Here is a 16,525-nt window from a genome sequence, read left to right as displayed (position 1 = left end):
CTACCGGAGTTATACCAAAGACAATACACCACAATTTACAACTATTAGGTTTGGACAAAAACACATACAAACATTTACAAAAAGCAGTCATTATCAACACATGCCATATTGATCGTAAATTTCTAAACATAACACAAGATACTACATACACAAATGATCCACAACGTATACATGTAAACAACAGCACTCCCTCACAACACGGTACACAACATACTGTAATATCTCCACCTCTAACCCAAACAAACACACAAATACAACTTACCGAACAAACAAGTACAACAAATGATATACAACATATACTACATTCAGAGATTCACCTCTGAAGCAAACCACATTATCACGACCCATTAGTATTCAACCCAAACGCAAAAGCCTAAACAGCACTTTAGACTCACAACATGACACACAACATTCTGTATATCTCCACCCTTAACTCAACCAACCACACAAACACAACTTCCTGAACAAACAAACGCAATAAATACAAGTAACGCAACTTGCACTACAAAGACAGGTCCACTGAATAAAGTTACACGTCCTAGCACAGTTAAAAAACACAAAACTCCTTCTTCACATAAACACACCACGTTATCACAACCCACTCGTATACAACCCAAACGCAAAGCCAAAGAAACACTTACACAATAAACTCTATTTAATAAAATTACAGGAATTATTATAATGATATTTTTGTTTTGTTTTCTTCTTTCCTGATAGCGTTGACTATTGTGGCCATTAATAGCTATGTTGGTAAGTATGAATTACATACTATCCCTAGATTTCCAATGTGAGTGTGTGAATATTTATTTTATTTTTTATTTTTTTTTAGAACCCTACATAACTTCACCAGACACAGACACAAACACTAATCGTTACTTGATTTTAATCCGTGCGATTAGTTAACCAGGCTAGACTAGAGTTCTCACAAGAAACACCGACCATAATAATAATAATATCACAATACAGTTACTAGATGGATGCAATAGACGTAGAGATAATAAAAACGAGTTCATCACCTTCGTAATTGTCGAAACTGCACTCACTATTCGAAACGGAAAAATTACTTCTACCCTCAACATAAGCACGAATACCTCTGCCTCTATTTCTCCTTTTTAAGCAAATCCGAGACGAAAATTGTTAATATCGATGTGGATCATTAACTTTCCTCGGCACTTTTATTGTATATTATGGCCCATTTGAATGCAGGGCAGAGAAGAAAAAAACACGTATTCCACGGAAACGAAACAAATCGTTCTTGAATTCTTTCGTCGCGTCAGGGGCGGATTCCGGAATATTGTAATCGAATTTTAGCGGGCAAATTCGGTTCCATTACATGTTGTCTGAAAGTGAACCAAGTATATAAGGGATCAGTCTGGATTTACTTGTCTGGTATGAAACATTTTATGTTCAAGTCCATCAGATCTTTGAATGAGGGATAAGATTTCATGTTCTATTGTATCGAATGCGTTATCCTTGGAAGCTGTTTCCACTTCGATAGATTTATATTTACGCCTCGTATAGTCAATCTCAAAAGTAAACTGAATGTCAATTGCTTATATTAAAAGTATTAATGTCGGTTCAAAGTGGAATTCTATAAAAATTTTAGACTAAAGATCAACTTTTATATTATCTTCATCCGGTTTCATAAACGATGATTTTAAAATAGCACTTTTGATTATATGGTAGGTAAGCTATTGTAATATATGAGTGAAGATTGATTAACCTTAATTACCCTTTGTGAAACTGGACATTAGCGTACCTTATAAACAAAGTAGCGCCATCGATTACGTCTTCTCAGGGACATTGCAAGCTTGAGCTTTGGTTTTGGTAAACAATTTAAAACAGCCATCTTAAGGATGATGCCTTTGTTCTGTGCTTTGTAGTTAGTACTAAAATTAAGTATTATGATCGAGGAACAATCCACCCCATGCTTCGCCCGAACCTGATCCAATCTTTAGGGACGCTTCCATCATCTGTTGGCGGCAAGTATACAAAGTTAAAGCAGAAAGATAACTGACGGATTAGATCATAAATTAACTATGCAAGCATGAAGGTGGTAAGTAAGTAAGTAAAGGAGCTACATAATTCATTAGTCATTATATAATCATTTAGCGTGTATGTGTGTTCATATTTATCCGCTCCTACTTAGACTTCCGGCAATCTACGAAATTCCCCTCCACGTGGTATTTGGAAACACTCGTTTCTATATTTTTAGGTCAGCAGTAGATTATGCGTCATCAGTGAGTAGTTGTAGTTGTTTGTCGGCGTTGTTAGTACGAAAATGTTTAATTGCAATGCAGGAATTTTATTTGCACTGGAATCACGGACATTATTTCTATTATTTTCCGTAACACCTTCACGCCTCTAGCGCGTGCAATTTTCCTGTATTGTAATTAGGATCGGCGTCGCCCTCGCCGTCGTCGTCTTCTACTAAAGGTAGTAAACAATGAATGCAATTTTCCTGTAAACGAGAGCTCAATACTATATAAAACCTTGGAGCGTGCGCGACGTCAGCTGGAGGAGTTTGGTTTTCGGCGTCGCCGTTAGTTTTACCCCGACATTCACGTCGGTTTATTGTTATGTAGAACCCAAACTTCGAAGCGTCTTACGCGTCCGAAAATCGTCATGGGCGAGGGGCGTAACTACACCATCGCTTGCGTCGATGGTTTAGTGCTACCATGCTGGAGACCCCTTGTAAATATCACAATGATAGACCGGATTGGACGTGGTTTTATCTACTCCTTGGTTTTAATGTACCTTTTTATCGGGGTTTCGATAATATCCGATCGCTTCATGGCCGCTATTGAAGTAATAACGTCCCAAGAACGAGAAGTTTCCGTGAGAAAACCAAATGGTGAGCGAAACATAGTTGTAGTGCGCGTATGGAACGAAACTGTTGCGAATCTCACTTTGATGGCACTTGGATCGAGTGCCCCAGAAATTTTACTATCAGTCATCGAAATCTGGGCTAAAGAATTTAAGGCAGGCGAATTGGGGCCTGGAACTATCGTAGGCTCTGCCGCTTATAACTTATTCGTAATTATCGCAATTTGTGTATCTGTCATTCCCAATGGAGAGATTCGCAGAATAAAACATCTTCGCGTGTTTTTTGTAACGGCGGCTTGGTCCGTTTTCGCTTACGTGTGGTTGTACATCATTCTCGCGGTTTCCTCCCCGAGTGTCGTTGAGGTATGGGAAGCAGTTTTAACGTTTCTCTTTTTCCCTACAACTGTCCTAACGGCCTACGCCGCCGACCGAAGGATGTACAAATATATCAGAAAGAGTTATAGAATGAATGTTCGTGGAGTAATTGTTCAAGCCGAGGGTGCGGACTCGTTAGAGATGGGCCAAACCGATTTAGAAGCCGACGACATCCACGAAGATGCAAAACAAGAGTACGTGTCTACTTTGAAAGAGTTAAGGCGACAGCATCCAAATTGCGATTTGGATTCTCTCGAAAGGATGGCTCACGAATTGCTACTAAATCGGGGACCTAAATCACGTGCGTTCTATCGGATTCAGGCAACACGTAAGCTTATGGGAAGTGGTGATTTACTGAGACGTATATCCGAACGGGCTCAAAGTGATCTTAGCGAAGTAAAGGCTGAAATACGACGAGAATCTGGAAGTGCCGAATTCAATCCTACGGGGAGTCGCGTCTTTTTCGAACCATCTAAGTACACTGTTTTGGAAAGTTGCGGACGGTTCGAAGTACGCGTCGCTCGAACAGGTGATCTAGATTCAAACGTCTCTGTACAGTACTGTACCGAGGATGGCACTGCTACTTGTGGCAGCGACTATGTTTCTGCCAAAGGCACTTTGCATTTCGGGCCAGGGGAGAAAGAGAAACGAATCGTTTTGGAGGTAATTGACGACGATGTGTTTGAGCCAGATGAACATTTTTACGTGAGACTGAGTTTAGCTCAACCCTCTGCCTCATTAATGTCGCCAACTTTAGCCACCGTAGTAATTCTTGATGATGATCACGGTGGTATATTTAAATTTAGTGTACGTGACCATGAACTTGTGGAAAGTGTCGGTATATATGAACTTAAAGTAATCAGGTGTTCGGGGGCGAGAGGCCGTGTGATCGTGCCCTACTGGACGGAGGATGGAACAGCGAAGAGCAACAAGGAGTACGAACCGATTGAAGGAGAACTTATTTTTGAAAACAACGAATCTGAGTGAGTACCTATTGTTCAGGGTAAATAACTAAATGGTGCCGCCAATATAAATATCATGCATTTTTAGACTGACCAGACGTTGTATCTAAAAATATGTCCTACAAATTACATAACTTCTAACTTAGTTCCGTTAAACGCCCAGGTACTTGTTTCCAATTATTATTGACAAATCTGTAGACCACTACAACGAATCGATACATTTTCCTTTTCAGAATGTTTAATCGAGATTTTATCTACTATTATACTTCTTTACGTTCAGAGTTATTGAAGTTTAAGGCAAGTTTGTGCTAACTTTCTTGTATCTTGTTTGACACACAACTTTTTCGGTATATTAAGGAAAAGAAATGTTTCTCCGTCAATCTCAGCACAAGACAAAAAGTACGCCCCCAAACCTCTTTCCTACAAAAATACTCGCCGCCCTCATCAAAAGTAACGAGCCGTTTTATAACCCTAGACAAAGCCGTGGCTTTGATTTCTTTAATTAGCGCCAGTTGTAACTGACAGTTTAATTTTTGTAAAACAAAATTTTAAATAAATGAGAGAAATTTTAGCTACACCTCGGTCCACAATGTCTACACATCTCGTCCTTGACACATTCACTAATTATTAAGATCAAGGACGAAAGGGCACCAATTATAGACGAGTCTGGTATTTAATAGCCTTGGCAGAGCATAGACAAAAAGGTAGTTAAACTTTTCTCATAACGATTTTTCCTGTTTTCGGGTTCCCGTATTGCGAGTTTATTTACATTTATAAAATTCTTGGTCACCAAAGCAATTACTTTTGGTCTTTGATTACATTGAATCTCGCCGTGAATACATTAGAAGACAGATGTAGGTCATGAACAAGTATAAAAATACTTTCAGTTTGACGTTCGATGCAAATAGCAACTGATATCTTATTAATAAGAACCGACGAATATTCTTTTCAGGATAGTAGATTGGTAATTATGAAATTTACGTTTAAATAACCTCTTGAAAACAGTTGCTAAATTTAAATCCGAATTTTATCGGGAAAGCACTTTTGGGCTAACTTTTTTAGTCTTCATCTTGAATAAAAATCAATTTTGCAGTTTTTAAGTATTCTATTTTGCAAGAAACTAGTATAACCAACAGAAAAAGTCTTAGTAAGATAACCCGGATCACATCCCTTCTTGCGAGGAAGAGATCGGATCTGAGAGCAAACCCTCTGAGCGTTTCCTCTCAGATCCGTCCATGCCCAACACTGCCTCGATCCTTCCACTCGTTCCAATCGTTTAGTCGTATGGAAGCCTTTCCGACCCTCTCCCTTCGCAGGTAAGTGCAAAGGCTCTAGTCCCAAAAGACCATAGCCAAAGTTGGAGTGGTTTTTATGACTTCAGTGATTCCCAGACAGGCGAGTCTCTCAACCGTTCCTAGCTATTTCCCGAGGGGTTCTAATCCGTAACAATCGCTAGACAATTGCCGCAATTGACGGACAATTTCTACAATCTCCACATAATTGGTACAATTGCCATTAATTGTTATAATCAGATGACTGCTACAATTTGTTATAGTCCGATAATAATCATATTGATTCAAATGTTGTGTGGATAAATAATGTGTTTATTACCTACATAAAACATTCTCGCACTTACTGAAATTGTTTTATCAAGATATGCCATCAAAACATACCGAATCAATTTTAAATATGTGCATGTTCTGCGGAATCAGGGCCGTAGTCAGTCACTTTACCCGCTCTTGAAATTTGCTTAATATGACACATAACACATAAGCATGCTTATAAATGATAAAACATTTATTACAAAGTTTAACAAAAGAAGAGATAGAAAAGTCCAGCCAACTTAAGTGGCGATATTAATTAAGAAAATATTTTAGGTTGAAAGATGGATTTAATCGTTTAATCTATTATTAAATGAGTTTCCGTGGTTGCATTTCCCAGGTTGTGGGCGCATAAATGATATACATATTGTAACGTAAATTTAATTACGTTTAAAATGGATTAATTTATAACAGTAATTATTATTTATCACTTGCAATTTATTACATAACACAAGCGCATGAAAGTTGGGACTGAACTCGACACCATAATTCGATGTGCAAACAAGATTCTAGAATGTTCTGGAGTGTTAAGGACGCTTCAGAATGTTCTAGAACAAACACGTCATATTTCCATGAAAGATAGCACCACATCCGCCTTCGTTCTTTATTGGTTCTTTTAACAAAATATGAAAATGACCGAATGCAGTTTTTTACTGACAACATGCTCGAATAAAAAATTATCAGGTTTATTTTGATGCACTTGTGCAATTACCTACGATAATTAAATTCTAGCGAATATTCCAGAAATCCCGGTAGACATCGAGACGCCATAAAAGATTAGTGAAAGAAGAGATTAGAGATTAGAACATGTTCCATATTGATTTGATTTGACTCATTTTCAATAGGCTTATTACATGTAGCATATAGGTAAACTGTGCAAAGTTTATACCAAATCGGTCCAAGCGTTTGACAGTAATCGTGTTCACAGACGGACAGGCAGACGGGCACCATCGACTCCCCTATAAAGCTTCCATCGCTTTGCTCTGCCGATTAATAAGCACAGAAATATTTAAGTTCTAAATCTAAATCTAATAAAGCTATAATATTCTTTGAAGAGGAAGCTTAATTTGAGCATTTGATTCGAGTTGACTAAATGACCTATTTCTTTAATAAAGATCGAGATGAACTTCCAAGCAAAATGGCCGCTAGCTGGTCTACCAGGAGTCTTGATAAGAAACAGGTGTTGATACCCGCCGCAACTAAGCTACATGTAACAGAAAAAATGAAACATTTCCGTTACTGGAATTTAAATTCAAACCAATAGTGACACTACGTAGTTATAGCTTGAAATTAAATGTAACACCCCCTATAACGTAACACGTAGTGGTTTAGACAAAATGGCCGTACTCACGTAACTAGTAAAACCCAAAGTATAGCCTCCCAAAATTCGAAGAAAAATGCAGAAATCCGGGCTCCCCAAAATATAGGTTCAATCGCCAGAATAATTGTGCTGGGAAAGTACAATTAGAACCTTCGCCCTACACTCTGCTTAACATGCCCAAGTAAGGCGTGCTTGTACTAGAATATCGGAAGAGGAAATTGAGAAGCAAATAATGCGCCTTGAGGTTCGCGTGGAAAAATTCACCAACATGTGACGTCATAACGCAATGCCAGCGAATTTCAAACAGTAAATCCAATGACCGTGAAGGAAAAATGAACTGTTACGGACCCTCTTCTAGGTTGGAGAATGCGATCTTATGTGAATGTCGTGCAATTAATTTTTCTTTATGATCGTCAATTTTCAATAGAGTACCTTGGAATCAAAATACAATAGTTGTTTCTAGTCAAAGGTTTGCCTAACACTGCTTCTTGATGTGCTAGAAATTTAAATAATTATAATTGATGTGTTCATTTATTTATTTTTGTTGGGTTAATTAGTAATAATTTAATGCTAGTTTTGTACATCTGGCTAAATCTGTAAGTGATTCACAGCAGTCTTGTTTGTTAGACACTCTTTTGAAAATTGAGTAATAAACTTTTATGAAACACAAACTAAAGAACCATAGTGTTATTTTAATACAAAAGAAAATGTAAATTGAAAGGATGCATTAAAAACAGCTGTGTTGTATAGTTCACACCGAGGGGTTGTTACATTGGGAATTCTTTTTTACGGGAAAGGGAATTCCTCAGAATTCATTGTGTATTCAGATGAATTATTGGGTATTCCGAGGAATTCTTTGGGAATTCTTGGGTAGTCTCCAGGAAGGGCATTTTCTAGGAATTCTCGAGGGAAATCTTACTATTACTATATAGGAATTCTTCTTAACTTCAGTGGCTTTATACCCACAGTGTGGTCAAGTTTTCTATTTGCTGCGCCATGTTTCCTCCAGATTTTAATGTAACCAATGGGAGTTCAGTCTGTATATCTAGAGGATGTGCTATGGTTACTGTCCATATTTCAGCAATAATTTTCAAACTTCAAAATTCTAGCGTGGTTAAAAAGCGCCAAAATTGTATCGCCTAAGTAAGTATCCTGGAAGAATTCAGAGCTTTATTTACTTTGTAATGGGGTCCGTTAACTTGGCCCCCCCACTGAGAGATTTGATAGTCGTATTATTTTAAAATGAATGCGCTCGTTATGCACTCATATGCGCCACCGATAATAACTCTTGCGCCATTATCGTTTTTTAGAAATCCGAAAAAACATTGGGGGGGGGGGGGGGAAAGTGCCCGTCCCCCCCCCCCCCCGGTACGTATATTGTCGCTTGTAACTAGCTCACCTGATACATTTGGTTATGCGCTCAATTGCGATGCCAGAGGTGTGTTTGACTGTTTGCTCAACGAAATTGGGACTCGGCTTTTTGATATAAAATTAGCACTAGTATGTCATTTACAAGCACAGCCAAATTTTAAGAGGCATTCAATGAAAATTGAATGAAAGCTAGCGCCATTACGGTTAAGCCGTGTCAAATTTTCAAAAAGCGGGGGGGCCAACTTAACGTTTTTAAAAGTTCTTTTTTTTAACATCTTTTCATACGAAATTGTACTCTCAGGTATGCGCTGAAATGCGCCGTAAAAAGATATCTTTGCGCCATTCTTGTTTTTTGGTTATCCTTACATATATTTGGGAGGGGCCAAGTGAACGGAACCCCCTTAACGCATTTTGCTACCGGTATTTGTGCCACTCGATACATCTGGTTATGCGCTCAATTGCGCCACTTGAATTAAAGCTAGCGCCATTACAGTTAAGCCGTGACAAATTTTTAAAAAGTGGAGGGTCTAACTTAGCGTTTTTTTAACATGTTTTTTCTACTACATCGTAGCTTTCATCATGCGCTAAAATGCGCCGTAAACAAAAATCTTTACGCCATTATAGTGTTTCAGAAACACTATACAGGGTTGTTTTTTTGGGAGCTTTAGTTAAACGTTTTTGGGAAAGTAAAATGGTAGGTTTTTAAAAATATGTACTTCGGAGTGAGCTAGTTACAAGCGACAAAATACGTACTGGGGGGGCTACGTTTACTTGGCCCCCCCCAAATGTTTTTTCGGATTTCTAAAAAACGATAATGGCGCAAGAGTTATTATCGGTGGCGCATATGAGCGCATTCATTTTAAAATAATACGACTATCAAATCTCTCAGTGGGGGGGGGGGGGCCAAGTTAACGGACCCTTTGTAATGATAAAATTGCCCTACTGATATTTGCAATAGGTGTATGTGTAGTCCTAGTCCTCATACATACACAGAAAAGAAACAATTCGATATACAGGTCGGGGAATTTTTTGCCACTCAGCTCGCGTTCGGAGACCAGACTTTTAATCCGGCTCATATTCGAACTCGCAGAAATCGATTGTACCTTTAGGCGATACCTACTATAAATTACTTATAACTTTTTTTAAAAAGTCGCATTCACAACCTGTTGGGAAATTTTATTGTGTGTGCGGGAAATTCTGACTATTTTCGCTCTTCAGTAAACAATTGGAGGTTAGAAATTTTTTTCAGATTAATATCGAGAACTACTATTTTCCCGTGGGCGCATGACGTTTCCCGTGTGAGGCGAAGCCGAATTAATTATGCATTCGTGCTTACTCCCTCAGAGAAAGCCGCGTTTTTCATCAAAAGGGTTGACGGAAAGAGAGAATTAAAAAGAAAATGTACATATAATAATTTTTTTCTTGCATTACTGCATTAGATTAAAGTCTATTTGCCACAGAACGGAAACAATATACATTTTACATTTTTATACCACGTCATTTACCACGTACATAGATAAAATAATTAATAAGCGTATCATACGCTTTCCAGTCGCAAGAGACTGCTAATGTAATAGCTTTGAGGTATAGCAAACGGATTTTTTACAATTTGCATGATCGCAATCACATGGGGAAATTTTTGTTCAAATGTGCTAAACATCATCATGTTTAATTTTAATCCAGTGATTAAAATCTTTATTCATTAACAAACCTAATTATAAGTTATTCCCAACCATATTAGTGCTTGTTACTTATCAAAATCGCATTGGCTTCGATGCCAGAGGTGTGTTTGACTGTTTGCTCAACGAAATTGGGACTCGGCTTTTTGATATAAAATTAGCACTAGTATGTCATTTACAAGCACAGCCTAATTTTAAGAGGCATTCAAGTGAAAATATAAACAACCACCCGGACGGACAAAGCAATTATTGAAATTATGCTAAAAATACATAATAGTTAAAATATATCCGTTTCTTTATGTAGACCTGGTAACGGACATTTAGTAATTATTGTGGCAGTAGTAACATGCGTTCATGCGTTGATGAGTATGGTGTAATGTCAACTTGCAGTAATAGCATTGATTTGTACGTATAAAATCAATGATAATAGTCAAAAATGTGCGAATAAAAACACAACGAAAAGACTAATTTTGATTTCCTAAAAACAGAAATTCGAAAAGTCAGCAGCAAGTAGAGTACAGTAATGTAGTAATTTTTGCAATGTTGGACAAGGTTGGTTCAAACGTTTTCATAATGGGTTACATAAAAAGAGAAATGATTTTTCGGTCAACTCGCGGAACTAATTAGAACATATTCTAATATAATAATATCATTGCCAGAAAATTTCGTTTCAGTTTGCTAGTTCAAAGAAAGAGAACTCATATAATTATAGTATTGGAAGTACGCATATTTACTCATTTTTAATTGGGTAGAGAAATTTCTAAATATATTTGGGGACGTAAAAATGGCTTTCCACCGTCGCAAAATAATAAACGAAAGTATCGAATTTATTCCACAGGGAAATAAAAATTATATCATCGGATGCTATTTCTCGTACGGCATGGTCTTTTCGGGTTTCGTGCAGTATAGGAGGACATTCAAAAACCTAAGCCATATTCCACAGTATATTTTATCTGTGCCTGTGGTGATGCGAATGGTGCGATAGAAGCTAAAAGGGACGAAGATTGAACGTGAAAAAGGCTTTGTGCGGGAAACCAGTACTTAGTTTTCCAAAGTGCGGAATTGAGACAGTATCGTTTTCATTGTGAAAAACACGTGGTGCCCGAATTGTGATTAAAGTCTGAATTCTTTTTACAATCGATACCTACCCTTAGGCTGACTCTCAAACGAGGTTGAAATAAATGCGTACTTTGCCCCTTACTTACAGAGTTATGCAATATTAATTAGCGTACTGTATTATCTCTGGATTACTTTCGAGAATTAAGTCATTATAAATCCATTTTAAAGATACTTATTCAGGCGGCGCGGCGCCTTTTTTGTATCCACAATGAATATTTTCTTAGAGTTTCGTTAAAAATCAATCCAAAAGACATCGACATTATATCCGAAAATAAAATCGAGCTTAAAAATTTAAATCCAACATTATCGCAAATTTTCAAAAATAAAAATACGGTATTAGCTATATCACTATGACTTCCATTCATTTTAAGAGATAATAACGTACTTTGTTCGCTGTTTTGTCTAGCACAGTCCCGAAGCCCACATAAAATTTTGCTAGGTTCACTTTGTTCTATTTGGTCTGTTACGTTCTTTTGATTTGTTAGTGTTTGTTATAGATTTCTAATTACAAAAATTCTTTGTTTCGCCGGCGGAGGTCGTGCAGATGGGCTATACTTTTTTTAAGTTGGTCTTGCGTATAAGCTGTACTTCTTCCACTTCAGTGAAGATTCTGCCGTCACATTGGTTACATACAAATTATTTCTCTTCGGTACGCCATTCTTTTCTACCGATTTTTGTCTAACTGGATAAGAGCTTAATAAGTTAGTTAGTAATCAATTCCAAATGACAACTTTTTAAGTGACGTGGTTTCTCCGTTCCCCCAGTGATCTCTAAATTGGATCCCTACCATCTTATTTCAATTGATCATATTTCAAATTTAAACAAAGTCGAGTTTATACTTACCTAACGTTAAGGTTGAGAAAAGGGCAACGCTACTTTTAAAAAATGACAATTTGTTCATTTTAGATTTTACAAAGCAGAAAAAAGCAAATGCGTTAAAGTGAAACAAAAAAGATTCTGTACTGTAAAAAGGACTCACACAGATAATAATATCATAATACAAATTACCAGAGATTAATAAAACTGGTAATACGCCAATGTAAATGGGGTAACTACACTGCATCTTCTATAGATACCAGAGTTATAACTCATGCCGCCGATGTATCTGCATGTAGAAATACGTGTAAAGTTACATGTAAAATTTGATCGTTTAAAACGACTTTCTTATTCAGTACACTTTTGCGTACATTTTTAATGTAAGTGACTTTTTAGAACCATTGATTGTCTCGAGAATGGTTGTATGCGAAAAAGTTTCCTAGCCACATAGGAATGAGAGATTTTGTAGGACCATTAATTTAATAAACTTATCACTGACCCCTCTTGTGCCCCGACCCCGAAGGCCTTTAATGCTGTAATCCCAAAATAGACAATTTAATTGTACAAAAATCGCATGTCTATATCAGCTTAATTGAAGGGTAATTTGATAAGATTAAGCCCAACTTTCCTTTGAAAAAATGCGCCAAACAAAAATGTAATGAATCTCGAGCAATGAAACCAAAAGTATAAAATAATTGTAAACAATTCAAATTATGTTTAATGACCATTCTGATAATAGTGTGTAATAATAAATACGATATCAGCGGCCGTATATCTTAAATTCGTCACCTACGCGGATTTGGCTTTTATCTTCAAATGTAATAAGCTGCAATGAGACTTGAGTATGCCACAAACTATATTGAGCTATTCAATTTAAAAAAACTGATCGTTGAGAATGATTTTCAGAGAAGGTCAAATTTCAATACTGAAATGGGAAAGGAAGCACCTATACTTTAATATTCCGCAATTGCTTAACATAAAAAACAAGTAAAAACTGTAATGTAAACGATTTACGTAAAGGGTATTGCAATCGTGTATAATTTCGTATTTTAATGAGATAATTTACTTAGCAGTGAGTTTTATTTCCAAAAAATTACTTCATCACGTCAAGATAAAACCGTTGTCATGTCAGTGAAAATAACGATTATGAGACCTTTAAGTTCAGCTAGTCAAACCAAAGAGTTTCCATGTTTTCCGAATGAAATCGGAAATCAGTTCATACTCAAAATGAAATATATAAAATTAACTTAAAGCGTTTCGACGTTTTTCGAACGACGTCAGTGCGCATCTTAATTGAAATGCGCTAAAAATGTGTCTTCTTATGTTAACAATATTGGATAAAGCTTGTCTAATAAAAGGTTTAAGGTTAAATTAAACCCAGAAGTCATTCCCAAAGTTCGATATACTTTTACATTAATATTTGTCAGCGGTTATCTCTACTAATCCTCACCAATTCTCTAAATGTAAATTAACTACAGTTTAAATCCATACAGGGGGTTGTTGGGTCATTCGTTGGCTTGGATTTTAAGGCGTACTTAATTATTAAAGCTCTGATTTACGACGACGCTAATTGTCAAAGGTAAGAATCCGGGAATAGTAACTAATGCTTGTTACGTGCTTATCTATTTTTAGGTGACTAACCGTTTATCACGAGAGCTAATATTTTTGAATGTAGATAAAGAAAACCATTAAAAAAATATAAAAATAGATATATAAAAAACACAGAGTGGTTGCATTTCTGGGTGCAACATATAGAAAATTTCTATTGTATTCTCGTCGAATCTGCTATTGGGTTTTTCGTTTTAATTGGCAATTATGATAGAAAACAATTAAAGCGGATAGAGTAACAATCGAGACAATGAACACCGACAAATACCAATCGAATCAATTTGAAAAACTCAATTTTCATTGTTCAGCACCAGTGGCGTACATATACTCATGCCATATTAATGAGACAAAGTGGTGTAAATATTGCGATGTTATCGTTTATTTTATTGTAGAAGTGCAACACTTAGATTTTAGTACTCGACAAGGCCACGTAATGAAAGATTAACTTATTTAGCACTCTAGGCATAGATATCGGTAGTGAATGAAATAACACTACACTCCCCTCCACCGTTTTTGTAGTACCTATATCTACCTATCTAAAACGAAAAAATGAGTATATACAGAGCGGTCCAATATGAACTCGTTGCATGTGAACTTGTGAACTGTGGTCCCTATTCTTGAATTTCTGCGCAGGGAACGTTCTCGGGAAACTAGCTCACTTTCACTTCCGGTACATTATATATTATAGTGTTGGAAGTGGTCCCAGTCGGTTCCTGCACTACGACCTTTTGCTCCCTGGAATTGTCCATTCTTCCAGAATACCTTTAACAGTCCAGGATTTTGATAGGGCAAACCCTTGTTACTTTCTCTTGTCTATTTTTTCATTTCCGAGTAGGTGTTCCCTTATCGGAACTTATTGGGGTTTCCAAAAAGAGCTGGCGATCAATGCTTGCAGTACCAGTTTTGCCCGAAGCTCCTTATTGGCTGTGTTATATGTAATTAATAATTTATAACATTAATATTATAATTATACAGACCACCAGTGACTCGTATCCTCCCCAGAATCCCTGCTTTCTGTGGTCCCTGAAGTATGCTTCGATCTTTTCCTCCATATTGGCATATTGTTCATACCGGGGTTCTAATTCCACTACGTTTCCTATCAGCTGTGGGTAGAAATCTTCCAGGTTTTCTTATTAATTTGGGTGCGTAGAATCCAAATCAATTCGTACTTTTTCGATCAGACTTCTCAATCAAAAGTTATAGACGAGAAACCAATTTCGAAAAAAAATTCAAAGGGCTGTAACTTTTGAACTAGTAGCCCAATCTTGGAACTGTTTGAAATTATGGATTCTACAGGCCACATTCTATAAGAAAATTTTTGTTCCGGGTCGATCTGAGACAATTTTTTTTTTCGGGCCTCAAAAAAAGGCAGTGTATAACCTTCCTTTTTTACCAAAAATCGACTACACCAAAATTTCTCGGGAAAACACTTTCTCTTATTAATTTTGGTGCGTATAATCCAAAACAATTCGTACTTTTTCGATTAGACTTCTCAATCAAAAGTTATAGACTAGAAACTAGGGAATGCAATACTGGGATTGCGGGATCCCGAAATACCGGGATTCCGCAGCATTTTTGCGGGATTAATCCAGCAGATAAATGGAGCGGGATCCCGCGGGATTTGCGGGACTGAGGAATTGTCGACCAAAGGGTCGACTCTCTGTAATTGTTAAACTTTTTTCGTTAAAAATGTACCTACTATGATTTTTGAGGCACTTTAGAAGTTCACCTTTTTTTTTAGTTCTAAGTTAGGCTGAAGGTACTTTTTTGTGAAATATTGTGATAATTAGAGATTTATTTTAATACAGAAGTTAACCGCACAGAATTGCTTATTTGCAAATTTATTTAAAGTTTTGCGGGATTCCGCAAATACCGGGATTCTGCGGGATTAACATCTAACAATCCTGCAAATACCGGGATTGAGATTTTGCTGCGGGATTGCATTCCCTACTTGCGCCCAATTACAGAGTGACCCGCATAATGCTTTTTAGAGGTGCCTCTGCAGAAGGTCTTAAGTTTTTCTATACTACTCCGGGTATTTACCTTAAGGCCGTATTAGACGATATCATTTTTATTGCAATTCTTGCAGTAATCCATTGCCGCAAGAAATTTCTCCGTGTATTGTCAAAATTTCACGTGCAAGTTCTTGTTGCAATAATTGCTGCAATGAATTGCTGCAATTTTCTTGTTTAGAACTGGTGCTGTTTTTCTTACAATTTAGTAATTATTTTAGTAAGATTAATTTTTATTTTAATTTAAGTGGTATGCACTAGAGAACATTTCCTCCCTAGCCATAATCAGGTTTGTAACTTAGAAGTCACGTAACTCATTATTTTATTAATATGAGCAATTCAAAAATTAATATTGCTGCAGTATCGCTAATTATTGCTTCTGCTGTTACTCTCTTTAAAAAAAAGAAACAAAGGAGACAACGATGCTTTTGGACCAGGCAGTGGCTTGCCAATCATGCACCCTCAAAGGGAAACCTAAATTTTCTCAACGAATTATAACCATATCGTATCGTATCGTATGGGCGGTACTCTCTAGGTACAGAGTTTTCAGATCGCATCAACAGTCGTCTTTGTGACTTACGACAGTCGTAGTATGACTGCCGCGACCGCCAGCTTTACATGCTCTCCGAAGCATAGTAGTCAGGAGATGGTCTGTACCAATAAAAATTGGCAAGTTATGGGATTCGAACTCACAACCTGTGAGGATAAGAGTCCGAGTTAAACCGCTACGCCAAACATATTAGAACCGACATTAGAACTATATAAGAATGGATGGATGAATGAGTTTCTTACTAGTCCAAAAGAACTTGAATAGGGCAAGTTCTAATAGAACCAA

At 36.9% G+C, this 16,525-nt stretch overlaps 1 protein-coding gene across 1 annotated transcript in view; it reads left to right on the top strand.

The window, feature by feature from the left end:
- Window positions 1-1,809: 1,809 nt before the first annotated feature.
- The window catches only part of LOC116169000 (sodium/calcium exchanger 3-like), a 39,402-nt gene continuing 24,686 nt past the window's right edge, over window positions 1,810-16,525 (top strand). Inside the window, exon 1 of the mRNA XM_031485032.1 lies at window positions 1,810-4,184. Coding sequence (XP_031340892.1) covers window positions 2,626-4,184 — 1,559 coding nt within the window. The 5' untranslated portion in view covers window positions 1,810-2,625. The remainder of the gene's footprint in view (window positions 4,185-16,525) is intronic.

Source organism: Photinus pyralis, unplaced genomic scaffold (genome assembly GCF_008802855.1).
Source record: "Photinus pyralis isolate 1611_PpyrPB1 unplaced genomic scaffold, Ppyr1.3 Ppyr1.4_LG4, whole genome shotgun sequence".
NCBI lineage: Eukaryota > Metazoa > Arthropoda > Insecta > Coleoptera > Lampyridae > Photinus > Photinus pyralis.
The sequence above is the reverse complement of the archived record's forward strand: the minus strand, read 5'-3'. Positions and strand labels throughout refer to the sequence as shown.